The 27977-nt window shown below is 44.7% G+C and overlaps 1 protein-coding gene across 2 annotated transcripts in view; it reads left to right on the top strand.

Annotated features, from left to right (window-relative positions):
• LOC121290346 overlaps nucleotides 1-27977 on the top strand; it is a 141839-nt gene that overhangs the window by 9450 nt on the left and 104412 nt on the right. For both annotated transcript variants that reach the window (XM_041210697.1, XM_041210696.1), the window contains exon 2: nucleotides 9795-9956. In XM_041210697.1, coding sequence (XP_041066631.1) covers nucleotides 9795-9956 — 162 coding nt within the window. The remainder of the gene's footprint in view (nucleotides 1-9794; nucleotides 9957-27977) is intronic.

Below are 27977 nucleotides of genomic sequence, written 5' to 3'. Positions count from 1 at the left end.
ACTCATTGTGACTGCTGCCTTTGAGACTGGATAACAAAATTATCAGTTACGCTTCACTTGAACATTGATGTCTTGGTCGGCGGCAGGAATCAATGAACAAAGCATAAGTCCTGAAGTGTAAAACAGGTTCCAATTACTGTTTTTTGTGAACATTCTGCTTAACTGAAGTCATTAATCAAAGATAGCTATAGTATGTTGGAACTCCTCAGAAGTGGAACTTTGCTTTTTTATAAGACAGAATCATTGCTAAGGTAGAACAGTCCATCTTCAGATATCTATAAAGCTACGGAAGTTTATTCTAAGCGGCAGTAACATAGGCAAAGATGTCAAAAGTAGGTGAGGACCCCTTGGGTGGAATTTCCAGTCTATTTGCAGCGAGAGGTATGTTCAATCCTGGCATAAAGCAAATATCCAGTGGAATAGGTCTGAAATTTCCTGCAATTATGCATGTTTCAAAAGGAGTGTAAAATTAAATCCAGGATTTTTGAACTATTTAAAAAAAGTTTATCCTCATTGAGACCTGCAATGAACAGTCTGACTCTTTGAATGTGTTTTTGAATGCATCAAAATAATTCACATTAAAAATTGAGAAGCTTCCAAGATTACAGGAACCTGCTCTGTCTGATGTGCACGAATGATGATGAAATGAGTCGATACCTTAATTTTCATGCTGAAATATATTTTGTGAGTTTAATAGTTTCTGCTGATTTTATCTTGTTTATGATCATTTTTATGTTTCAATGTCTGTTAATTAAATTGGTAGAAGTTTTGGGAGTAAATAGGCTTCGACACAGGGGATACACAAATGGGTGTAACTTCCCAAGTGTGCTTCCCACGGGAAATTCTACCCTTATGTGTTTGATAGTGTCTGCTCCACTGAGATGGCAGTACCTGTTATAGACTTGATTTTCCAGACAGGTTTCTCATAAGAAACAGGGAATTTTATTTACAGGGCTTCAGCAGCAGTTACATGCTTCCATCAAGAACCACAACTAGACACAAACTCCACTCCTAAGGTTCCCTGCACTTCGGGCTGTTTCATTCACACTGTCACGTGATACTACACAGCACAATAAGTCTTAAAGCTACAGTCAATACCTTCCTTAAAGGCTCAGTTTCAACATCCCTCCTTTAAATTTTTTTTGCAATTTTTATTTACAAGAATAACTACATTTATCACTACAAGTATATAAATAGGTTATGAAATTATAAATTCAGTCTTGGGTGGTTTCCTGATCCAGGTGGAACATTGTGGCTCCATGACTTTAGAATCTCTTGCTGAATATTAATTTTCTGGAACCACAACTACATCAGGTACCTCCTTGGGCCCAGGCAGTTCAGTGATCTCCAATCTGACAGAGACACCTGGTATGTCTATCCTTGGTTGGTCGATCACAATAGGGACCACAGGTTCTACAATGGTTACAAGTGGAACATTGGTTTGTTGTGGCATCTCCCTTCTTCTCAAATGGTCCAGGTGTTTTCGGTGACCCAGCCCTCCACTTCAATGTGGTACGGACAAATACTATTACACCAGGTAACCAACTTGATCCACCACCAAAGTTTTGTACAAATATTGTTTCACCGACAGGAAATTCTCGCTCTTGGCTATGCAAATCATGAGTCACTTTTTGACTCCCTTGACTGTTCTCTATCTTCCGCTCCAATTTGGGAAACACCAGGCTTAATTTCATATGAAGGCGGTGTTTAATAAGGAAGTCTGAAGATGTTGAACCTGTAGTAGTGTGGGGGGTCATTCATTGTCTTTTCTGAACCATCCCCCATCTTGTTGTCTTCTGTCTACCACAGTTTAGTCTCATCCTTCATTTTGACTGCACAGTCAGCCAGACTTCTCTCAGGCAAAATCTCAACTTAGTTCAGTTCAGGGTTTGAGCTACCCATGGCTTCATCACCCACTTGCATTTTAGGAAGTTCCATGACTTTTCCTTGTAATGCCTCTTTTGTTTCACTCAGCTAATTCTTCAGCTCTTCTGCCTCCTCCATGTATCTTTTGGCTTCCTCCTTGAACATTGCTGCGTCTTCTCTGCCAACTGGTTCTTCAGTTTGTTCAGAGTGACGTCAAATTCATTCTGTCTCTCTTCCTAATTTTCCAGCGGTACAAACTTTGACCTGAGGGATCCCTGTAGTATGTGAAGGTCTTCTAACAGTTTTTCCTTTCCTTTGTGAAGCTCACTTGCTTCATCTTGAATTCTGTAATTCAGCAGAGTCTCCTTGAGTTTCTTCTGCTGTTCTTCCATGCTGTTGTTTAAGACAGTCTTCATTTCCTCAGGTTGATGAATGACTACACACTCCTTTTGCATCCTGTTAAGGTCCTTTGACTCTCCAGGCTCTTTCTGAAGTACCTTCCCTTGTTCTTTCTCCAACTCAGGAACTCTTCTGGCTTCCTTTTGAAATCTCACTTGCCAATCAAGGTTAATTTCCCTCAACTAATCACGAAGGCTTGGTCCTTCACCTTCCACTACAATCTCAGGGAGCTGTGGTGTCTGATGCTTATAATAAACAGGTACTTTCACTTGTATGAGTGTACATTTTCAATTTGGCTGAAATCTGCCCCAAATTCAGTTGTTGAGTACCCTTGTTTAAATATTTGAATGTGTGGCTGATGCACCAGTATCTACTTCTTTAATCAAAGGTTTTCCATTTATCTGCAGAGTAACAGTGATTGGCTCCCTTTTCCCTACTTACACATTAACTAGAGAATAAATATTGGAAATAGTGGTTTCTGGTTCTTCCACATTATGTGGAAGATCAGCTTAGTTTGCTGCCTGAGAGTCTGTCTCAATCTTGCTTTACATGGCTTCAGTAGGTGCTCTCTTTTGTCACAATAATGGCACTCCACCTCTTTAACATGGGAAGTTTCTGAGATATGGGGCTGAATTTTCCCCCCATTGCCGGGGGAGTGGGGGGGGGGTAGTTGTGCAGGGGGTGCGAAACGGATGTGGGCGCCCCAATTGGGGACGCACCGCCATTTTATGGGGACGCACCGCCATTTTACGTGGGCGGGCCAATTAAGGCTCGCCCAGCGTGACGCTCTCCCGGAAGCGCTGAGCACTCCCTGTGCAGGCGGCGGGGTGGGGGGGGAGTTCCCTGAGTCATTCCGTGTGCTCGTAAGAGTGCAGAGATCAGTTTGACATGTGTAAATTTAAATGAAGGGAAATAAAAACTTTTAAAACATGTCCACTCATGTGACAGCTGGGACATGTGAAAGAACTATGTTTAAAATTTTTATTGACTTTTAAAGCACTTCATGAAACCTCATCCCCGCCCGTGGATGAGGTTTCATGAAAAATGCGAAAGCTGCCTGGGCTCTTTGCCTGTCCCCCCGCCAACCTTAAGGTTGGACGGGCAGCTCAGTTGATTGAATTAAATACTATTTAAATGGCCTTAACAGGCCTTTGACAGTTTGGCGGGTGCACAGCCGACTCACTGCTCTCCCGCTGAACTGAAAATTTAAATGACGGGGGGGGGGTTATGTGGGGACGTCTGCCCATCGTCATTTTATGCGTCAGCGAGTGGCCCCGCCCCCGCTCGCCAACCGGAAAGTTCCGCCCATGGTTAATTCCACATCGGTAACAATTCATTTTCAGATTTGCTGCTGAGCTGTCTCCTGTATATTTTTAAAATTTTGGGCTAGTAGGGATTGTCTCCTCGCTTCCCGGCTGATTGCCTGGTAGTTCTGTTCCCACCCCAAGTGTAAAACGGTACAATTTTGTACACCCTGTAAGGCCTGTGAGTTCTGCTCACCACTTTCCATCACAAGTGCTGTTTTTGATGCTCTTCTAAAATCGATATTTACATTCAGCTAATAACCGCTGTTGAATGGCATCATCGTGCACACCAGAGACCAAACAATCCCTCAACATATTGATTAGGGTCTTGTCAAAGTCACAATGTTCAGTTAGCTGCTTCAACTTCACTACATATGTTGCTATGGTCTCCCCCCGGGGGTCTTACTCTCGAATTAAATTTGAACCTCTGCATGATTACGGAGGGTTTGGGTTGAAAATGACCCTTTCACAACGTCTACCGATCTGCTGAAGATCTTCGAATCAGGAGCGTTCGGGGCCATCAAACTACGAATTAAATTGTAAGTTTTACTCCCACAGATGCTGAGGAGAGTCACTTTCCTTTTTTCCTCCACTGTTATTTAGTTTGCCTGGAACAAGAAACTGAGGCGTTCTATATATTGACTCCAGTCCTCTGTGGATGAGTCGAAAGGGTTGATCCTGCCAAAAAGTGGCATACCTGGTGAACATATTTTCCCTTCCTTCCGTTTAAAAGAAGATACTCACATTCACTGGGCGAGGGACAGCACCGGAACCAATTATCCTTGTCACCAGTTGGTATGGACTTGATTTTCCAGACAGGTTTCTCTTAAGAAACGATGAACTTTATTTACAGGGCTTCAGCAGCAGTTACATGCTTCCATCAAGAAGCACAACTAGACACAAACTCCACCCCAAAGGCGCTTCGGGCTGATTTGTTCACATTGTCATGTGATGCTGCACAGTACCATAAGTCTTAAAGCTACAGTCACTACATTCTTAAAGCTACATTATCTCAATGTTTATGCAACTAAAAATGCAACCTCAAACAATATGTTAATTAAAGAATGCCAAACAGAAAACGAATATTTTTTCTCCCATGGTCATGTTCTGAGGTAGTCTGCAATAAGTAAAATTGACTAAACATAAGGTTAGCTGAATCATTTGCTAATGAATCATTATCATTTTGTTAATGAGCGATTATTCATCAGTACCAAATGTGAGAAAATTGAATTTTAGCAATACTACAACTTCAAGACAATCCTTTGTTAATTAAATATCATGCAGTAAACACTTTTGCAGTAGGAATAATGGTGAAACTATAAGCACTCGCTTTTATTGAGGAGTAAGTTGGATATCACTTCTGACATCCATATGTGTGCAATGAAATGTATAAATCACTGTCTGATTTACCCTGCTCCTCCAAGAGCTTCGCTACATCAGTGCCACACTGAAAAATATGGCATTCAAGTACATGAAGAGCATGAAGTTCCAACACTTGCCCATTAGATACCCGTTAAATATGCCAGAGAAAACAAAAGGGCTTGTCCATTCGTGTGTAAGGAAATTTTGAAGTGTGGTAAGTCTCAGTTACTATCAAGAAACCTCCCTGGTGCTGAAACTTGACTTTTACAACTGTGGAGCCTCATTCCTTTATTGTTGGAGAATTTTTTTTCAAATTAAACTAAAAATGCCCTTTTCTTTTATCTGTTTCTCTCTTAATCCCATCTTTCTCTCTCCCTCTTTACTTCATTTTCTATGCATAAATTTAAATTAAACTAGCTGTTCTCACTTACACTTCCAGCTTAGACTCTGCTTGAAACAGTGAGGATTTTTCACTTTGTTTGGTTGAAGGAAGAGAGGGTTGCTTTCCCTGTTTGAGTATGTCCCAGATCCCCTGTAGAGTGTGCCGCATCAGACTTATCATTACAGTAAGTTGCTGCGCAAAAGCCCACAGAAAGTCTGTGGGCTACTGTAAATGTAACTAAGCAGCAGTGCTATTTGTTCTCCACTGACCAGAAAATCTGAACCATTGTGTCATTTACAATCTCAGGGAAGCATTTACAGTCAATTAAGTACTTTGCAGTGTATTCCTTGCTCATTGGATTCACAGAGGTTCCGTTATGCCGAGGGACAGGAAAATTTGCCCCAGTTATCCTCTTGGAGGATAAAAGACTCTCTGGTTCAAACCTACAGACGTGGCTACATTTGCTATGAAGAACCATGAAGCGTGAGATTTAAACATTCAGGCAGGCCAGGCAATGACCACCTTCCATCAAGAGAGAAGCTAACCATCCCCCCTTGACATTCAATGGCATTATCATCACTGAATCCCCCACTATCAACTTTCTGGTGGCTACCATTGACCAGAAACTGAACTGGACTAGCCATATAAAAACCTTGGCTAAAGAGCAGGTCAGAGGCTAGGAATCCTGCAGTGAATAAGTCACCTCCTGACTCCCCTCAGCCTGTCCACCATCTACAAGGCACAAGTCAGGAGTGTGATGAAATACCCTCCAGTTGCCTGGATGAGTGCAGCTCCAACAACACTCGAGAAGCTCGACACCATCCAGGACAAAGCAGCCTGCTTGATTGACACCCTATCCGCCACCTTAAATGTTCACTCCCTCCCTCCATCACTGATGCGCAGTAGCAGCAGTGTGTACCATCTACAAGATGCACAGAAGGAATTCATCAAGGCTCCTTTAACAGCACCTTCCAGACTCCTGACCTTTACCACCTAGAAGGACAAGGGCAGCAGACACATGGGAACACCATCACCTGGAAGTTCCCCTCCAAGTCACTCACTATCCTGACTTGGAAATATATCGCCGTTCCTTCACTGTCGCTGGGACAAAATCGTGGAACTCCCTTCCTAACAGCACTGCAGGTGCACCTACACCATAGGGACTGCAGCGGTTCAAGAAGGCAGCTCACCACCACCTTCTCAAGGGGAATTAGGGATGGGCAATAATTGCTGGCCTAGCCAGCAACGTCCATATCTCATGAACGAATAAAAGGAAAGAAAATGAAATCATAACATTTGGTCCTCCGTGATTGAATTTCAAAAAAGGACTAAACTCCTTACCCCGATCGTGAAGGCATTTATAGTTTATGGGAGTAGCAGCACTGAAATCAAGACAAGGTTAGAAATGGCCCACTCTACAACTTATCAGCTGAATGAAATATGGAGGGCATCCAACATCGGCCTACACTTGATAAAGCAACGTGCAGAATTCCAGGTGTGGGGCATTGCTCTTTATGGTATGGAAACTGGACCCGAAATAAGGCTGGTGAGGAGAGGGTTACACCGTTTGAAATGTGGGTCTTGCGAAATATCCTTAGAATCAGCTGGATAGAGCAAAGAAGGAATTAATTTGTCTGCAGGAAAATCGCAGTCCAAGCATTTCATGAGCTTTTGACTGAAGAGAAGAAGTGGAAATTGAGAAAGTACGATTACTGGAAAAAGTGGGGTGAGAGTTTGGTGTTTGCAACAGGAGAAGGTGAAACGTCAGGAAGAACAGGCCAGGTGAGAGATATTGAATAGGTGGACAACTTCAGAAGCTGGACAGAGGGAGGAATGACAGCAGCACGTGGGGTTGTAGTGAACAAAGAGAGATGCTTATGACCCCTGATGGACTATGGCTAATGAAGGATGGAAAAGGTTTATTATCTTCCACTCTTGTTATAACTTGGGTTTATAGTCCAGTGGATGAATCTATCATGGTTGTCTTAGGATATAGCAACTCAGGGAAATGCTAAGTGCCTGTTCTAGTGTCATCTTGTAATGACGAACTTTACCTTTACAGCTATCCTTTATCCTAAAACATCTTAGAATTTTGCGTGAGAGTGAAGAATGGGGGGGCTTGCCAAGAGGGCGTTGAAATAGTTGGGTCAAAGGTGACAAAGTGATCCAATGTAAAACTTCCCTCATTCTTCTGAATGCACAGCATGCTAAATTTGGGCAGTTTCCTACCACCTTCCACCCAGAGCTAGCAGCACATTACAGGAACATTTGGAGATGAAGTTTTACTTGTGTGCTTGTGTTCAGATTTAATTCATGAATGAATCAATGGGCTGTGGTGCAGAGAATTGTAAGATGACTCTTACAAACAATTTGTACGAATAACCAACCAAGTGTATCATTCCTTAGCAAACTAGTTATAGTTATCAGGATTTAGCTTTACAGCACTGTAGCACTCATGAGTCAGGGAGATAATGCAGCATTTTAGCAAACAAATGCCTTACATAATGTATTGTAAACTGCGTCTTTTGGACTAAATATTCTATTACTCGAGAGAGTCACTGGCCCCCTCACCACTACTGTAATCTACCTAGACACAGGCGATCATGCACTGTGCCTTGCTCCTGCTCCACCCTGTTTGGTCTACTGTCACCTACCAATGAGGCCTCAACTCAACATTTTTAATAATTCTTTCTTGGGATGTGGGCATCACTGACAGCGTTTGCCCATGAATTGAGTGGATTGTTTGGCCATTGCAGAGGACAGTTAAGAGTCAATCACATTGCTGTGGGTCTGGAGTCACATGTAGACCAGGTAAGGACAGCAGATTTGCTTCCCTAAAGGGGCTTTAGTGAGGCAGATGGGTTTGTACCCATGATAGTTGTCATGGTCACCATTACTGAGACTAACTTTATATTATCGTATTTAATTCAAATTTAACCAGCTGCCATTGTGGGGTTTGAACCTGTGTAGCCAGAACATTGGCCTGGACCTCTGGATCACTGGCCCAGTGACATTGCCATTATGCCACCATCTCCCAACAAACTTGTGGTTGGTGTTGTCTAAGTGTGAACAGTAGCCCTTCTACTCATCTCTGTGCATGTCCGTCTGTAATCATTTAGAAATGCTGATCCAAATCAGATGACTCAGACTCAAAATACATGTGAAAATGGCTGCTGATAACTCTTCCCATTTAGTTAAATTCCTGCTACTCTTGGTAGTTGAATCAAACTTACGTGGGTGGTGATTATTTGAGGCAGAGAAGTGACTCTATCACAAGATGGTGTAAAGGACAGAAGTTAAAACGTTCCCTTTTTTAGGGAGTGGGTGGGGTTGGGGGGCTTTTGTTTGATAGTCATCAATGAGGAACAGCATCTAGGAACAACATGTATATGTTCCTGGCTCAAATGTGGCATGGGCAGGCGTGTATAAAGCTGGCTGTATTCTGCCCTATAAATATTTCTCACATGAGCACAATGGGTTGGATTTTCCTGTTGGCGAGCAGGGGGCATGGTGACGTTGGGCGGAACTCCCGACCTCTCCACGCCCCATTTAAATTTTCCGGTGGGGGGGGGGGGGGGGGGCGCAACAAAATTGGCCGCGCCCTCGCCGACCTGTCAATGGCCAGTTGAGGCCATTGACAGAGTCATTAAACTAACCAGTGGATCTGCCCGTCCAACCTTAAGGTTGGCAGACACGCCGGGAACCCCGGCGGGAATCAGAAAAAGCACGAAACCTCATCCACCGGCGGGATAAGGTTTCGTCTAGGTTTTGAAAAATTTTAATAAAGTTTTTGTAAAAATTATGGACATATCCCAACTCGTGACAGTGTCACATGAGGGGACATGTTAGAGAAATTTTATTTTTCTATTTTGAGGGTTTTTACACTTACAGCCGATCTCCCTGAGGCTGCACTTAGCGGAAGAGCGCAGTCTTGATTTTGGGATTCCCCCCACCCACACAGCGCTTCTGTGCGGACGTCACGCTGGGCAGGCTTTAATTGGCCCACCCACATAAAATAGCGCCGCACCCCCAATCGGGGGTGCCAACCGGAAGCGCGCCTGTGCGCTCCTGCCAACAGGGGGAGGGGGGGGGAGAGAGTCCTGCCCCATGTGATTCTTTTTCCCCCTATGTCCATGCACCTGACTTGCCTGAATGAGATCATTGTCCTGACTTTCCTCTTTGCCATATTGCTGGGGCACCCACCAGTTATCTGTGCCTCGAGCCACGACCTATCTCCAGGGGTCAGAGCCTAACATTGATTCACAAAGCCTGATGAAATGATCATTTTTCGATAGAAAGGCCCAGTATTTACTGTGAGGAAGCTGTAACATTTCATGTTTAAGACAGTAAAACTCTATATGCTGTTAAGTCTTGCGATACACACGGTTCTCTGCCGGTTCAATGATTGAACCTGTTCTGGTTGATTAGCAGACTAAATTTAAAAATACTTGAAGTAACTGTTTCCAAACCTTTCCTTCCAGTGAAAACAGAAGAGGAAATAGAAGCGCTGATTTTTGATGGAGCGGAGGTAGTTGACATTCACAATGTGGGAATTCGACAGGGACCACTTCCACTTAATGACGTTCTCTCAACTCCACAAGTGCACGATGAGCAAAGAAGATGTTTGGCAACTCTAGTATACTGTAAGTAATCTCATAAGCTGTCCCTTACTGCTTTAAATGCTGAATCCGATTCGCACATTTCAAGGTACAAGAAATATATTCTTGACAAAGCAATTGCCTACTAGCTTTAACTTGATTAAAATAAACGTGTAACAGTAACTTCTACCTTACACTTTCTGACCCGGCACTTCTCCAAGCAGTTTACATCTGTAAATGTTATTGTGTGACTGATGAAAATGCATAAAACGTTTTTAACTCCACATGTTTAAACTCTTTTTTTCTGACAACTTAGAGTCTTCCCAGGCTTTCAGAGCCTCTGCAAATCTCACTCTTTATTTGGCTGCTATCAAGGGCATGAGAATAGCATGGTGTAACTTGCTCCGTTACCTTGGTTCTCAGTACCTTGGAAACGGGAGAAATTGTAACATTACATTCTAATTCACAACATTTGCTGGGAGCCTGTTGTAGAGTAGTGATTTATTATTATGTTTATTAGTGATAGAGTTGATCTGCAGACACTTCTTGGTTGGAAACTTTAAGTTTATTTACAATATACTCAGCAGCAGCTACACGTGTGTTTTCAACTCCAACTCTATCTTTACAATCACTGCTGAGGTAGCCCACGTTACTCTCCTATTGGTTACTACAGATCATGTGATCTTCCTTAACACGTATTATTCTTAAAGGTACATTACAACTAAATAAAACCATAATTACTACATTCCTCCCCCTTTAACTCGGCTATACATATAATATTTACAAGTACATATTTTTCCTGGTATGTGTGGAATGTTGCAGCTCCACAACTTCAGATTCTTTGTCAGGAATCTCCTTTTCCGGAGTTGCCTGAACATCAGGTGCTTCAGTGGGCACTTGCAGTTCTGTATCCTCAACTCTTACAGGGACATCAGACATGTCATCCTGGGTTGTGTATCCTCAACAGGAAACGCAGACCCAGTCATGGTCACTGGTGGAACCAAATCTCGATGATTTGTCTCTCTCTATCCCTTAAATGGTCCACATGTTTATGGATGATCCAGCCTTCCACCTCCACGTGATAAGGCAGAGGTCCAGACACCGCACTTATTTCACCCGGTAACCACTTTAGTCTTTCCCCAAAGTTCTTCACGTATACCGGCTCTCCCACGGTAAATTTCCTCTCACGACTATGAAAGTTGTGTCTAGTTTCCTGGCTTCCCTGACTCCTTTCCACCTTCCCCTCTAAATTCGGCATTGTTAAGCTCAATTTTGTCCTGAGACGGTGTTTCAACAATAACTCCGCAGGCGTGACACCTGTTGTTGCGTGAGGGATAGTCCTATAATGAAAAAGAAAGCGTGCTAGCTTGGTTGCTATGGAATCACCAGTTAGCCTTCTCAATGCTGTCTTGAACATTTGAACCGCCCTTTCGGCCAGTCCATTTGAAGAAGGGTGGTACGGTTCAGTTTTCACACAAGTGATACCGTTGAAGCTGATAAACTGTTGAAACTCAGCACGTGTAAATGCCATGCCATTATCGGAAATGATTACATCTAGTAATCCCTGAATGGCGAAACTGTGACTAGTTTCTCAATTGTAGCGGCTGATTTTGGTGACTTCAATTCATATATGTCCAACCATTTTGAACGGGCATCGACAATGGACAGAAACATTGTTCCCAGGAAAGACCCAACGTAGTCAATGGCCTGAATGCCTCAGTCGGTGGGTGGGCTGACCGGGAGCGGGCGGGGGCGATTGTGGAGCCGACTGTCGCCCGCGATCGGCTCCACGCCACCATTTTACGCGGGGCGGGCCAATTAAGGCCAGCCTAGCGCAAGATGTGAGCGCTAGTGCTCAGCGCCACCTGCACGGGTGGGGGGAGGAGGGAGAATCGGGGCCAGCGCTCTCTCACGCATGCCCGTGAAAGAGTGCTTCAATCTCCCTGAGGCACGGAGCTGCCTCGGAGATTGAAGCGCTTTTGAAATAATTAAATAAATTGATTGAAAATTTAATGAAACATGTCCCCTCATGTGACTGTGTCACATGAGATGGGACATGTTTTTATATTTCGGAAGGTTTTTAAATTTAATTAGTAAAAGCTTTAGGAAACCTCATCCCGCCCGTGGACGAGTTTCCCTAAAAAACGTAAAGGCCGCTTGGCTTTTTCACCTGCCGCCAACCTTAAGGTTGGATGGGCAGCGTTAACAATTACATTAATGAATTCGTTAATGGCCTTAACAGGCCTATCAGTTATTAGCGGGCACTCAGCCAACCCCAGCGTGTATCCACTTAGCGAAGTATTGCGAGACAACACAAAGTCCTCAGGACGCACGCCAGATGTCGTCCTGCATCATTTTATGCGCCAGCGTGTCCGGCCCGCTCCAGCATGGTGACTGAAAAATTCAGGCCAATATGCAACCACACCCAGGGTTTACCTGGCTACACCCTTGGGTGTAATGGAGCTGTCACTGGCAACAGTTGCTGACATTGCGCACAGTGCTTTACTAAACTCTCTATTTCGCCATCCATCCTTGGCCACCATAGATAGCTGCTATGGTCTTCTTTTGGGAAATTCCCGAATGGGCCCTTTGTAGTTCAATTATAAGTGGCTCCCTTTGCTTTGGAGGAACTATCACTCATGCTCCCCACACTAAGATTCCATCCTGGCTGGTTATTTCACGTCTTCTGTTGAAGTATGGCTTCATTTCATCAGATACGGGCTCCTGTGACCAACTATGTAGCATTTGTTCTCGTACCTGAAATAGGACTGGGGCCCGACTTGTCCAGTCTTTGATCTATCGAGCACATACCGGTGAGGAATTTAAGAAATTTTGTAAAACAAGTTCCTGTGGAACTGGGACATGCTCATCATTTTCTTGTAAAGACAAATGACTAAGGGCATCGGTGTTTGTGATTTGATTGTCAGGCCTATGTATGAAAGTGTATTTGTATGCTGCCGGAATTAAAGCTCATTGTTGTATTCGCTGAGACTATGGGTGGTGTAGCCTTGTCCTCACTAAACAATCCTAGCAATGGTTTTGGTCTGAAATGATTTTAAAATGGCGGCTGTGTACGTAATGGTGAAATTTCTTGACACCAAAGATGATGGACAGGTCTTTTTCTATCTGTGAGTATTCCTATTCCGCTGTGGTGAGTGTTCTTGATACGTAACCTGTCGGTTGTTCCATGTCTTCGTCCTTCCGGTGAGAGAGCACTGCTCCCACTCCATAGGGAGATGTGTCACATGTCAGCACCAATTCTTTCGTCTGGTCATAATGCACTAATAGATTGGATGAGTGCAGCAATTGTTTCACCTTTATGAAAGCTTCTTTCTGGGGCGTCTCCCAAGACCAACGTTGGTTCTTTTTGAGTAGAGAATGCGGGGGGCCAGCACTGCAGACAAATTGGGTAAGAACCTCCCGTAATAGTTGATTATCGCTAGGAATGATTTGAGCTCTGAGGTGTTCTTTGGCACAGGTGCCTCTCTTATTGCTCTCACTTTCTCTTCAACCAGGTGGAGGCCCTGTGAATCTACCCAGTGACCCAAATAGATCACTTCCCTTGCTTGGAATGTGTACTTTTTTTTTGATGCACTCCAGCTTGCAAGAAACATTTTAAGACTTCTCTTTTTCAGTGAATCCTGTCACCAATACATCATCTAAGTAGACTACAGCCTAGGGAAGTCCCTGCAGTAAGCTTTCCATTGTTCTCGGAAAGATGGCACAAGTGAGGAGACACTGAAAGGCAATTGTGTATATTGGCACAACCCTTTGTGGGTATTAATTGTGACAAATTCCCAGGAGGCAATATCCAACTCTAGTTGTTGAAAAGCATGACTCATGTCAAGCTTTGTGTACGTTGTCCCTCCTGCCAGCTTGACATACAGGTCTTTAATTTTGGGAATGGGGTGTCTATCTAGCTTAGCTACTTTATTAACCATCACTTTGTCGTCTCCACAAATTCAGACGCTTTGGTTGGATTTAAGGATGGTGACTATGGGCGCTGCCCATTCTGGGAACTGAACAGGTTGTATAATGCCCAGTTTCTCTAGTCTGTTCAGATCAATGTCGACTTTTTCTCGTGGGGTATATGGCACCGGTCTCGCCTTCATGAAGCGAAGGGTTGCTTCCAGAACCAAATGAACCTTGGTCTGCAGGTTCTGGATTTTCCCCAGTTTGTCCTTGAAGATGGTGGTGTACTTTCTGAGTAGCTCTGGTAGTCCACTTGCTCTCAACTGGAAAATTTCAGCCCATTCTAACTTAATCTCCTTTAACTAATTTCACCCCAGGAGGCTTGGCCCTTCACCTGTTACCACCATCAAGAGTAGCTTTGCCGATTGGCTTCCATAATGGATGGTTACTCTGCTTATGCCTTTTACTTGAATGTCTTCACCCGTATATGGTTTTAACTTGGCAGCTGTTTCTTCTAAACTTAATTGATGTTCACCATTATACAAATACCTGAAGGTATGTTCCCCAATTACTGTAGTGGAAGCTCCTGTGTCCACTTCCATTTTAACAGGTTTGCCATTTACTTTCACTTTGACAAATATTGGTTCTGTCTTTCCAAATTTCAGATTAGAGAACAAGTAAATGTCTGAATTTGTTGTTTCAGGCTCTTCTACATTGTAGATTTCATTGGGCTTCTTCTATTGTTTACAAGCCTGTTTGAATCTTTCCTTCCACTGCCTCATCATGTGTCTATTTCTATGACAATAGTAGCATTTGATTTTTTTAAACTGCCAATCGCTAAAAGACTGCTTGTTTCCATCTCTATTGAAATTATTCTTCAATTTTGCTGCTAAGTTATTTTTCTTTATTCTTCGGCTAGTGGGGGTTGTTTCCCACTTTCGGAGAGTCTGGCTTTTTCAGGCCTCATTTGGCTAAGGTTTCCCACCCAAAGTGGAGGACAGCGCCATTTTGCTCACCCTGCGTTATTTTTGAATCTCTCACTGTGCTTTAGCACCTTCTTGAAATCCAGATTCACTTTGGACAATAATCTTTTCTGAATAGAGTCCTCTTTCACACCACACACTAAACGATCTCTGAGCATGTCATTCAGTGTTCCGTTATCTGCTTCAGATTTTCCATGTAGCATGCAATTGTCTCACCCAGGGCCCTATTTTGCAATTAAAACTGAACCTCTGCCTTATGACTGAGAGCTTGGGTTGAAAGTGACCCTTCACAAGGTCCACCAATTCATTGAAATTTTTCATATCTGGAGCACTGGGTGCCGTCAAATTTCAAATCAGACTTTAGGTTTTGCTCCCACAAGTACTCAAGAGGATCGCTCGCCTCTTCTCTTCCCCCGTAATCTCTTTCGCTTGAAAAAAGGTGAGGCGTTCTATGTATTGAGACCAATAGTCTGTAGCTGGTCCAAAAGGATCAATTCTCCCAAATTGTGTCATTTTGAGAGGGGATAACTTCTTCAATTCTAATGGAGCTTGCTACTTACAATCACTGGGCGAGGTACAGTGCCGATTTCTTTCTAACTTGATTTCTTCTGTTCAACCCTGTTTTATCCTCATCGCCAGTTTGTTGCAGGGAGGCCAGGTTGTAGTATAAGTGATAGAGCTGATCTGTAGACACTTCTTGGGTGGAAACATTAAGTTTATTCATAATATACTCAGCAGCGACTACACATGTGCTTTCAACTCCAATTCTAACTCTACACTGATGCTGAGGTAGCCTGCGCTACTCTCCTAATGGTTACTACAGATCATGTGATCTTCCTTAACAAGTATTATTCTTAAAGGTACATTGCAACTAAATAAAATCATAATTACTACAGAACCTATGTTACCTTTCAGCTTTATCTTTTATTCTCAGATTTCAGTTTTTGCTAGTTTAAGAATCTTGCATGTAGACCATTCTTCTTCAGTTGGAAAGATGAGGTGGGGATGAGTACACTGCTGTCTGTGCCCTTTATCAGAGCTACCCCACCTTTGCCCCACCAGGAGGAGCAACTACAGTGAGACAAGGCAGGGAGACTTCATTTTTTCTTTCCTGCATCCAAATAACAGAGCAACTTGACAGGGACATCACGGGCAGGTGAAAGAGGCTTAAACCAGCTGTGGCTGGCTGAAAAATCAATTTAAGGCTGAAGCTAACTAGGAAATATCAGTAACAACTTGCCCCTTTAAAGCAGAAAAAATATTCTAAGACACTTTACAGAGATACACAGAGCCACAGAAGATGCTAAAAAGGTTAGGTTTGATTTTGTAGTCGATTTCGATGGGAGGAGGGTTGAGAGAGAGAGGGGGGGATATATTGGAGCATAGGGCTTTAGGTGGCTGAAGGCACAGGCAAAGGGAGCAGGGGATACGTAAGAGGCTGCAAACGTAGAACAGAAATTAAACACCGCCAAATGACAGGTGGATTTTTTTTTCACTGAAAGAGAGGGTAAGGGGAAATACGGGGGCATTAAAGACAAAGGCAGGTGATTCTGTACCCATATCTGTTTTCAGAATGAAGAGGAAGAGGGAAAAATACTAACGGTGCCAAGGAAACTTAAAAAAGTCAGTGTAATTTAGTGAATTTAATGTAAGTAAACTAATAGTAATGGAGCAAATGATGAGGATAAGGTGTACAAATCTCCAAACTCTGTGTTCTAAGAGAAATAGGTGAGCAAATTTCAGATGCATAAGTCATAATTTTCCAAAGCTTTCTGTGGTATAAAGGGTTAACAGATGGGATATGATTAAGTATGACATAAATGATGATGTACTGCTGACATTAGTCAGCCATGTGTTAGATTCTTGAGAAAGAAGTTGGAACCATGCCTTGGCGCGATGTGCCTACCCTGTAACCTGTTTAGATGTAGTGCTAACAAACAAGTGCTAAGCAGATACCAGAATATATCTACAGTTTGTCTACTGACCAAGTCCAACGCCTAGAGTCCAAGACGGAAGGACCCATCGCAGAACATGGTGGCAGCTGTGGGGATATTGATGTAAAAAAACTCATGTGTTATCGAAGAAACAACAGAGTGAATCTTTGAAAGCAGCTCAGAGCATTGCAGTGGCAGAAGGAGGCACAGTGGAATGAGGTAACAATGACCGTACCTGGTGAGCAGTCCCTGCCCTTGCCCAGCCCATTTCACTGCTTCGAGGGCCCACAGAGAAGCCAGCAGCGGGAGTTATGGAAATGCATTTTCTCTGGTGCTGAGCAGCCTCAGGTCTTCATGAAGAGGAGCCAAAGCTTCAAATTAGTTCCTTTCTTAATGCACTTGGTCTAATATGAGACAATGTTCTCCTAGGGCAGGGTGTGCTGGAGTCCACCACAGATTTTGACTCCTTTCTTGAAGCCTTTGACACCTATTTTAGCTCAAAGCAAAATTTAGTAATTGAATGAGCATGTCTTAACCAGTGCTCGCAACGATCTGGGGAATCGACTGAATTATTTCTAATCGAGCTTTTTGCGGATACTTCTTGGAGACATGGGGCATTGAATGATGAGCTAATCCGTGAATGCATAGTCGTGGGTGTCCGGGATGAAAAGCTCTCCAACTTTCTGCACACCAAAGATGACCTTCCTTTAGATCAAGTGGTCCAGTATGCGAGGCAAGCCAAGCTTAGAGCGTTGAAATGGGCTATAATTCATGGAGAAACCAAGGCTTCACACTGGGTAGGCCCAGAGGCAATGACGAAAGCCCGTCAAACCAAGCGAAAAGGCGAGAAAATTCTTGCCGGCAGCCATTTTGAGATGCTTGTGGTGCAGAAACCCAGCGTAGATGCCAAGACTGCCCAGCAGGGGGCTTCCAGTGTAGCAAAACCGGGCATTTCAAGCATTTCTGAAAATCCAGCAATTTTAATTGAAGCCACAGACCAGCAAATACTTATGAAGCATATTCCGAAGTCTAGAAAAAGGTAGAAGTAAAGAATTCCTAGGGGAAGTAAGATAGCCTTAATCCAGACTACTGGTCAGTTGCATGCCAAGTTCAAGGCCTCAGTACTACTTTTAAAATTGATAATGAAGTGGCTATTAATGTATTAGCAGATGACCTTAGCCAGCTTCAGCCAATGACCCTTTATCCATCAGACATCGGTACAAAGTCCAGGTGGCGTAACCCTTCCGATGATAGGCAGGTTTATAGCTCCTCTTGGCTACAAGGGGTGGCACATCATTGATTCTCTCCCTACCCTTCACAGTCACCGTTGTTGAGTGGCGATGCTGACATACATCTAGGAATCCTACAAAAACCAGATGATGCCAGCCATTCGAGTGACACACTGTCTTCCATGCAACAATCTTCAAACTGTTGTTTAGAAGCCGTGGAAATTCAGCATTCAGAAGCTGAGGAGGTTTATAAACTCAGTAGCACGTTCCTTTCTTTCACAGAGCCACCATCCACTAGTCCCAGAGCCGATATGGACATTATGGGCAGGATATTACGTCCCACAGGTTGGGGTGCGCCCAACCTAATCAGACGTAAGATAGTGTGTGATGGTGCTGGGTGATATTTCGGCCTGTGGCTGTGAGCAGGTGGCAGAGTTGCGTCCACCATTAATTCATAGGCCACCTAAGGCCATTAAAAAGCCAATTGACGGTGATTTTTCGTTGCCCGTGTGATTTTGCGCTCGTCACACGGGCAAAATGGGCAGGTGACCAGCCGACAATTTCAAAAACCTCATCCACGGGCGGGATAAAAGGGGTCAGCAGCATTGCCAGTGTCAGTAGTGAGGAGTTTGGTGCATCGTTTGCTGCTGGATGCTTATTGGTACCTGGCAGCTTCATCTCCGCTCAGGGCTTCATTCTTAGCCTTTCCAGGCTTCATTTCAGGTGTCCCCAAAGCCCTCAGAGGACTTAGACCGTGTGGATCTTACCAGGTATCAGATAACTTTCCATAACCCTGGTAATGGGGATTGTGGTCTCCGCTGGAGGCACCTCCTCTGAGGAGGAAGACCAGGCAGAAGGGAGAGGAGGTCAGGTGTCCCAGTGCAGCTTTCAGGGGAGGGACCTGTGGGAGGAGAGGCCCAGGCACAAGGGGTGCAGGGCCAGCAGGAAGTCCAAGGCAGAAGGGGCCACAGAAGATGCCACTATCCTGCTGCCAGGATTTACAGGCGGTGATGCAGCTACCTCAATATGTCTGAGGTGTAATGCCGAAGGAGGCTCCACCTCTCCAGGGAGACAGTGACTTCCCTGTGATCAGCTCCGACTGTGTGGGTGGACATCCCAGGCCAGTGACTCTGAAGGTCACAGTGGCCCAAATTCAATGCCTCCGGCTCTTTCCAGGGCTTAGTGGGGGATCTGTGTGGAGTCTCCCAATCAGCTGTCCATAGTTGCATCAAGCTGGTGACAGAAGCTCTGTTCATACAGTTACTGACCTTTATTCTTTACCATATGGACGAGGCCAGCCAGGCTGAGCGAGCCAGAGGGTTTGCAGCGATAGCTGGGTTCCCCTGTGTCCAGAGTGCCATCGACTGCCCTCATGTGGCCATCAAGGTGCCAGTGGGTCAGCCGGGTGCCTTCGTCAACAGGAAGGGCTTCCACTCCATGAACGTGCAGATAGTGTGTGATCACAGGATGCTGATTCTGCAAGTCTGTGCAAGGTACCCAGGCAGCTCCCACGACGCCTACATCCTGAGAACCGAGGCTCTTTTCCAGCCTGACTGGATGGCTGCTGGGTGACCAGGTCTATCTGTTGAAGAGATGGCTCATGACACCTTTCAATCATGCAAGAACAGAGACAGAGAAGCGTTACAATATGAGTCACGCCTCCACAAGGGCAGTGATAGAGAGGTCTTCTCAAGATGCACTTCCTATGCCTGGATTGCTCAGCGGGTGCACTACAATACCCACCCAGAGTGGGTATCACTGGTAGTGGTTGCAGGCTGCGCTCTCCACAATCTGGCATTGGCAAAGGGGGCACCCACTGGAGGAAGAGGATCTAGATGCAGCTCCACAGGCCACAGAGGATGAATCCAGTGTTGAGTCAGAAGAGGAGCACGGTGAGTGAGGAGAATGCTGAGGGTATGGAGCCAGACCTTGGTAACCTCCAGGGAGACAGGGACACCAGGGACACTTTGATCCAAAGCTCCTTCAGCTAGACTACCAAAGATCAGCTTCCACCTCATGCCAGGGCTGCCGCCTCCATCCCGATGTCTGAAATGACCCCTTCATTTGAACCTGAAGTCCACTCAGTACCTGTGCAATAAAGTTCAGAGTCACTGGCATCCAGCATTACATACTGGCGTACCCTGCACCAAAAAAAGATAAAAAGCTGAAGCATACTCATTTTGACGAAGCAAAAAAATTTACGTGACCTCTGGTCTTCATTCCCAGACCAACAAAGATAAATCAAACATAAATGAACAGAAAATCACCCATGAACCTGTCCCTCTTGTGCTCATGGTGCCTTTAACTTATTTTCCAAGTACTATGTCCTGGTCTGTCCCCCCCTCCCCCCACCCCGGCCCCTGCTCGCACTGACATTGGGGACAGCCTGCTGACTCTGCTGTCCTGTTGGCCTTGGTGACCTTGGTGGTCGTCCTCTGTGGCCAATGGAGCCTGTGCTGACCCTGCCTGGGAGGGAGTGACCAGTGCCACAGCTGGCATCTCTCCAGTCGCCGCAGCTTCTCTAGATGCCCGGTCACTGGCAGAGGGGCGAAGGAGCTGCTGACCTCATCCAGAGGGTCCTGAGAGGAGCCCACAGAAATGACAAGCAGCTCGTGCGTTGAAGTGAGGTGGCTCTGGAGCCCCCCTGCTCGCCATTGATGGATAGGCACCTAGCTGGGATACTGGGTGCCCCATCCATCTCCCACACTGGCACTGACCACCTGAGGTCCATGCCTGTGTGAGGGCTGCAGGTCCGAGTGCATCCTCAGGAACCCCTGATTCTGTCCCTGGAGAGAGTCGCCACTCTCTCACTGGAGGAGGCAGTGCGCTCGGCCATGAGGGTCAGCGCAGTGCTGATGTTCCACATGGACTCCTCCACAGTGGAGACTATGGCACCCAGACCCTCATGGATCTCCGCCAGATCCTCCCGCACATCTCGCTGGACATCCAGCATCTGCTGCCTAATGGACGACCAGAGGCCCATCATCTGCCATTGACTGAGCATCGTCTTGACCCCCAGCAGTTTCTGCCTCCACCTGCACCTCAAGTGAATGTGAAGGTCACCGACGTGCACTGAGATACTAGCTGCCGATCTAATGCCCACCAAGGTGCTGGTATCTGAGCTGGTGCCTGGTTCAGAAAGCGGGTGTGACGCAGGCACAAGTGAAGCCTGGTGGTCCTCCGGTGTCAGGGGTGGCCCTTTGGGGTCCAGAGAGTGAACACCTGCTGGCGAATCTAAAAGGGAGAAGAAGGACATGTCATTAGTCAAAGTCATCACACTATCACTGTACATGCCAGGCACCCTGGTGAGACAATGGAGATCTGCATCATGGTGCCACCATCTTCAATGATCAATGGGGACTTCAGGTTCGAGGCTCCCATCAATGAAGAGGCTACACTAGAAAGGTTGCACAATCCAAAACTCTCACCTCTGTGCACTGCGCTCTTACCTTCATCTGGTACCCCCACCTCTCCACCCCCAGTTGCAGGAGGGAATGCGGCAGCTCTTGAGCTGGAGGGCGTCCTGCTCGAACCTGCTGAGCAGTAGGAGGTTGGACAGACCTCCGCCTATACATGCCCTCTGCTTGGTTATGGCTCATCTTCTCTTGAAAGAACAGGGGAGCATTGCTTATCCACTCTCTACCTGCAGCACCATTGCAACCTGGTCAACCCCAGCTGACACCTCACAGGGGACATCCGAGTTTTGGGCCTCGAGCCGCAAGGTACTCAGTCCGAGCAGCCAGGGCTCACCCCCTTGGCCAGCTCTGGTGTCATTGACGGTTGACACTCAGACTCTAGCACCTCTAGCGTTAGGGGACAGCCACACCTTAACACTTCTGCACACTGACCCATGCCAACATGGTACTCACCCTTCCTAAGCGCAGCAGGTCATTGAAGCACTTCTGGCACTGGACCCATGTGTGCCGCACCCTGTCAAGGCTGCTCACCATTGCTGCCACCTCCGCCCATGTCCTCTTGGTGAGGCGCAGTGGCGTCCTCCTCCCATCTCTGGGGACAAGGGTGTCCCTCCTGGCAGCTGCCTCCTCCAGGAGGATGGCGAGGCACTCATCTGAAAAGTAGAGAACTGAGCACCCACCCGACCTGCCCTCCCTCTTGCTGTGTCCAACTGCACTCGACTCCATAACTTCAATATTGACAATGCAGGGCAGAAGTTTTTCCATGTCAGCCTTCCAGGGGCTGCCTGGGCCGTTTTTAAACCTGCCACTAGTCGCCATTGAACCCAGCGACCTACAGGCCTCCAACCCTGCTCAGCCCTTCCCGACCAGTGCCAAGCCGCATTTCACACTGGGCAGGCCTTAATTGGCCTGTGAAATCGTGGTCGGGTGCCGATTGCGGGCGGCAGACTGTGTTTCCTGGCCCTCCAGAGCCCACCCACCCGACGACCTCAAAATCCTGCCCTATGAATTTCTCAGTTCGTCACAAAGTAAGGCCAGAGGTGGCAGATACAGAAGACACTGTAGCAGACAGTGACCATCCCCATGAAGACCTGCTGAGCCTGAACTGGCTCTTGCTAAAGAGCGGCGAGGAAGAATTCCTTGCAGCACTGAGTAATCTCTTGGAGGTTGAGGTCCTAGAGAATGATTCATCTTTCCCGTTAATGGATGCACTTTTTGAAGTCTCTGTTGTCCTTCTAGAGGAGTTGGCTGTATTTTTTAAGTTGCTGAGCAACATTCGGATCTTAGTTCCAGTGAATCTATTGATGCATTGCCTACTTTATCTCCTGCTGTTCATGAAGAATCTTCCACAGAGAATGCTTTACCTGAGTCTGGGTCAGAGTCCATAGAGGATCACATTGCTCAAGAGCTGGTACCTTCCCAGGGTGAAAGTCAATTGACACCCACACTTCAGTCCCAGCTGAAAGCTATCTTCCCTCCAGAAACACAGAAACTGTGGCAGAATCTTTAGCACTTCTGAAGCTGCAGAATCCTGTACAACAATCTGTCTCCACATTGATTGTCTATAGGAAATTCCTCTCATTACAGAAGATGAGGCTGTCTTGTCTCCATATTCTCAGCAGTTCTTCCCATTGTCCATAGTGGAGCAACCTCGTACAGAGAGAAGTGTGGCTCTCTTACCACCACCTACAGAAAGTAGATGACTCTCCTGAAAAATCATTGGGAAATCACCTTCTCTTCATTTCCGAACAGTCTTACAGGAAGTTGGTCGTTTTTCCCTTCGTTGTTTTAGTTCATTGAACATCAGATCCTCAATGCCTTTTCAGTCTTTGATACTGGGGGGGAGGACGACGACGACGACACAGCTGTAACAGTCTTCCCTGGAGTTGAAGATCATTTCTCTTCTAAAGCTTGTTCCCGGAAGCCTTCAAGGGAAGAACAAGTTCCCCAGAGTGTCCTGAGTCCTTTTTTATCTAGTCCCAGAGGGTCTAAAGTTTGATTGTCTTCAGTCTTCTTTTTTGCATCATTCATTCCAAAATCGTTGTTGTCCTTGCAGCTCAGTCATCCTGAAACCTGCATACTGCTTCCCAGCTGCTGACAGCAATGATGCTAAACTATTGCTCTATTCTGCAGATGATGATGTCCTACCAGATGCAGAGGGGGAATCCCATGTTTCCAGACCTAACAGGACATGCAGACGTCTCCCTTAAGGGCCGAGAATACTGAGGAAGATTTAATCCCCTGGGACTGTGACTTAAGGAGGGGAAGAATTGGAGTTGGCTAGAATCTGTAGCTGTAAAAATGAAGTTCCAGCAATGTAATGAAAGCAGTTAAAGACATAGTTTCATGTGGTTGTTAAAAAATAGCATAGTATACTTGGGGGGATCTGTAGTATGATGTAGATGATGATGTATAACTGACACCAGTCATACCTTGGAGCAACATGCCTACTCTGTAACCTGTTTAGCTGTAGTACTAATAAACAAGGGTCAAGCAGATATCAGAGCATGTCTACAGCCTAGGAACCGAGTCCTATGCCTAGAGTCCAAGGTAGAAGGGCCAACCTCAGAACACTTTCCAGAATGGAAAATGTAACTTTTAGATTACAAATTTAGATTACAAAGTTACAAATGCCGCCCTCTTATTGAAGAAGAGAGGAAGTCAGGAATGAGGAAACGGCAGACCTCTCAGTATAACTTCAATTATGAGGAAGTTACTGGAATTTATCTTCTGACAGAGTTACTGAATACTTGGACAAGTATCAGTTGATCAAAGAGAGTTTTCATGGATATATGAAGGGTCATATCTGAATAATTTAGTTGATTTTGTTTGAGGACGTCATGAACGGAAGTGTCTATGGATGTTGTCTTCTTGGACGTCTGGAAAGCATTTGATAAAATTCCACACAAAGAGCAAATATAAAAATGCAAGGAATTTGAGGTGCACTTGTAACATGGATCAATAATTAGCTTGGAAGTCAGAGACAGAGTAAGGATGAAGGAAGGGTTCCATGATTGTTAGGAAGAAAAGCATTGTTTTCCAGAGATGTGCCCAGGAACCTCAGCATTTCATCAAATATACCAATGATTTGGATGAAGGAATAGAGTTATATATGCAAGTTTGCAGATAGCATTAAGCTAAGAGATGCAGCAAGTGTGTAGATGGGAACAGGCAGGTACAAAGAGACACTGGCAGATTAACTGAATGGGTAAAACTATGGCAGACAGAATTCAATGTGAGGAAGTGTGAGATCATCCACTTTGAGAGAGATTAGGAACTGTGCATGTATAAAGGGATTTGGGTATAATTATTCACAAATAACTATGAGTTAGTGTACGCATACAAAATGTAATCAAATAGGTTAATGGACTGTTGGCCTTTATCTTAAAGTGGGCTGGAATATGAAGGGGAGGAAGTAATGCTTCAGTTGTACACAGTCATTATCATCTGAAGTACTGTTCAGTTTTGGCATCGGACTTCAAGAAGCAAAAGAGGGCCTTGGAGGGGGTACAGTGCAAATTCACAAGAGTAATGCCAGGGCTTCAGTTAAGCTGGTACCATGCAAATGAAATGCAGTTCTATATTTTGCATTGATTAGAGCTATCTCTGGGTCTCCCCCTCTCTGGGCTGCATTTCCACCCAAATTTCTTGGCTTTATTTATTTATTTTGCATATCATTTCAAAGCATCCTTCAGATTAGTTGGTTTAGCTACTTAATGAAAAGTCAATGTGTGATAACTGTTAACAGTTCAGCACAGTCAGCCTTCTTTAAAATCTTAAAGGAAATGTATGATATATTCTCACATAATTCCTAGTGAATATAGTGGCATTAAGAGGCCTTGGATGCCTTTTAGTCAGAGTGGTATGTGACACTGAAAACTGGAAGAAAGTGAAGAATACCACTGATTTATATTTTGTTCCAAGTTAATGGTTGCTATGTAATAGTATAATTTCTCAGGCCGAGCAGTGGCCTGCACTGTGAAGTGATTCACAGGGTTTAGATTCAAGTTTTTTTGTGTGGCATTACTGCTCCCCTTTGCCTTTCAGTACATCAAACTGGTGTGCTCACTCTTTTTCCTGTGACATGCATCCCTTGACTCTGTCATAACAACTCCTTCACTTCCTTATCAATAGTGTTCACTATCCTTTTGAGAAACTACAGTTGGCCTAATGCCAGGGTTACTCAGAAGCTTCCTAATTGTTTGCATTACTTGTAATATACTGCATTTCATTCAGACTGATTGTTTGTATAACTATTGCAGTTAGGGGCGATACACACTCATCAGTTACATAGCACCATGGAGCCTAGACTCTGGTCTTGAGAAATGTAGACTGTCAGCTACAGTTCCAGCATTATTGGATGAATCCCAGGGCAGCCATTTTAGACTCACTATGATTTGCAGAACTGTATAGTTGTTGTACAGTGCATACTTCTATGTTCAATTAAATAGGAAAATAAATTTTGTTTAAAAAAAGACTAATCAAAAATACATAAATCAGTGACAAAAATCATAGATTCATAGAATGGTAACAGCACAGAAATGGGCCATTCGGCCCCTGTTGTGTCTGTTAGCTCCCCAAAGGAGCAATTCACCTAATGCCACTTCCCAGCCTTTTCCCCATAGCCCTGCATAATTTTCATTTTCAGCTAACAATCCAATTCCTTTTTGAATGTCTCGATTGAACCTGCTTCCACCAAACTCTCAGGCAGTGCACTCCATATCTTAACCACTCACTGCGTGAAAAAGCTTTTTCTCACGTCACCAGTCAACTTACATTTGTGTCCTCTGGTTCTCAGTCCTTCCTTTTGCCCTAACTGTTCTGTCCAGGCCCCTCATGATTTTGAATACCTCGATCAAATCTTCTTTCAATCTTTTCTCCAAAGAGAACAGTCCCAAATTCTCCAATCTATCTACATAACTGAAGTTCCTCCTTCCTAATGGATGAATTATAATGGCTAAACTATAACAATTTAAGAGTCTGCAAAGTTGAATGAACTATTACCTGGCTGGTGATTTTCCAATGTCATGTCTCTGTTTTCCAGAGAATACAAGAGGATAAGGACATTTTCAATATCATATAACTACAAATTCCCTAAATCATTAATTACACACTTGTAAGCTATTGTTTACCATGCTAAGGGATGAGAATGTTCTCTTTCTGAAAAGTAATTACCAGAGCTGCAGATTTTCAGCAAAAAGGTCAACAGAATCATAGAATTCCATCCCAAAAGCCAGTGATAAAAATCCATAAGCTCATGCCATAAAAACAGAATTCCCACTTATTCAGTCACTGGAGGGAGCGCGGTGAACTTGGGCAGTGCTGGTCTGAAATGAGTTGGTCTCTGGCACGAGTATTGACTGGTAGTATCATTCTTACACTTTGGATAGATCCCCTCTGTGAATTACTACCTGCAAATCAATGTAAACCCTCAAATGAGTTGCAGTTTGGACCTTCAGTTGCAAAACCAACTCTGATCCATTCCAGCCTCCTGAAGCAGCTTTGTGCCTTGCAGCATGGCAAGTTGCACATGAGTGGCTCATTACCCACCTTAACTCACTTTCCACCACTGTCAGGTTGCTGTCGAACCAGGATGAGGTTGAGGTAGAGACTGAGGATAAGTTGTAGAATGTAGAGGATCTGATTTGGAAAAAAAGGAGTTAGAACATTGAAGCAGGAATGGGCCATTTATTTCCCAGAGCCTGTTCTGCTATTCAATGAGATCATGGCTGATCTGTGACCTAACTCCACAGACCCATCTTTGCTCATATCCTTTATTACCTTTGGTTAACAGAAATCTATCAATCTCAGACTTAAAATCAACAATTGATTATGCATCAATTGGTATTTGCAGAGTAGAATTCCAAACTTCTACCACCCTTTGCATGTAAAAGTGTTTCCTAATGTCACTTCTGAAAGTGACTATGTTCCCTCGCCCTAGGTTCTCCAGTAGTGGAAGTCATTTCTCAATCTACCTTCTCATGTCCGCTTAATTTCTTGGAAACTTTGATCAAATTCTAACACCCGGGGAATAAAACACTACTTTGAATAACCTCACCTCATATTTGGAGTTCACAAGTCATTCTGGTACCTATGCTGCACTCCCCCTCCCAAAGCCAGCATATCCTTCTTAAGGTACTGTGCCCACTAAACACAATACCCCAGGTGTAGTCTAGTCAAGGCTTTGTATAGCTGAAGCACAACTTCTACCCCCTTGAATTCTAATCCTCCATATATGAAGGCCAGCATTCCATTTGCCTTTTTGATGATTTTCTGTACCTGTTCATGACGTTTTAGGTTCTATGTACATGGACCCTCCAAGTCTACCTTTTCACCATTTAGAAAGTGCCCCGATCAATAATTTTTTGATCCAAAGTGATGATCTCACATTCGCCTGCATTGAAATCGATTTGCCACAGTTTTGCCCATTCAATTATCTTTTTATAATTTGATGCTTCCATCTACATAGCTTACAATGCCGCCTATGTTTGTGCTATTGGTAAACTTAGGTATGTGGCTTTATATCCCATCCTGTAAGTTATTAATAAATATGATGAATAGCCAAGGCCCCCAGGACACTGCAAGCCACACC

Source organism: Carcharodon carcharias, chromosome 18, assembly GCF_017639515.1.
Source record: "Carcharodon carcharias isolate sCarCar2 chromosome 18, sCarCar2.pri, whole genome shotgun sequence".
Taxonomy (NCBI): Eukaryota; Metazoa; Chordata; class Chondrichthyes; order Lamniformes; family Lamnidae; genus Carcharodon; species Carcharodon carcharias.
This window is presented reverse-complemented; position numbering and strand designations above follow the sequence as displayed.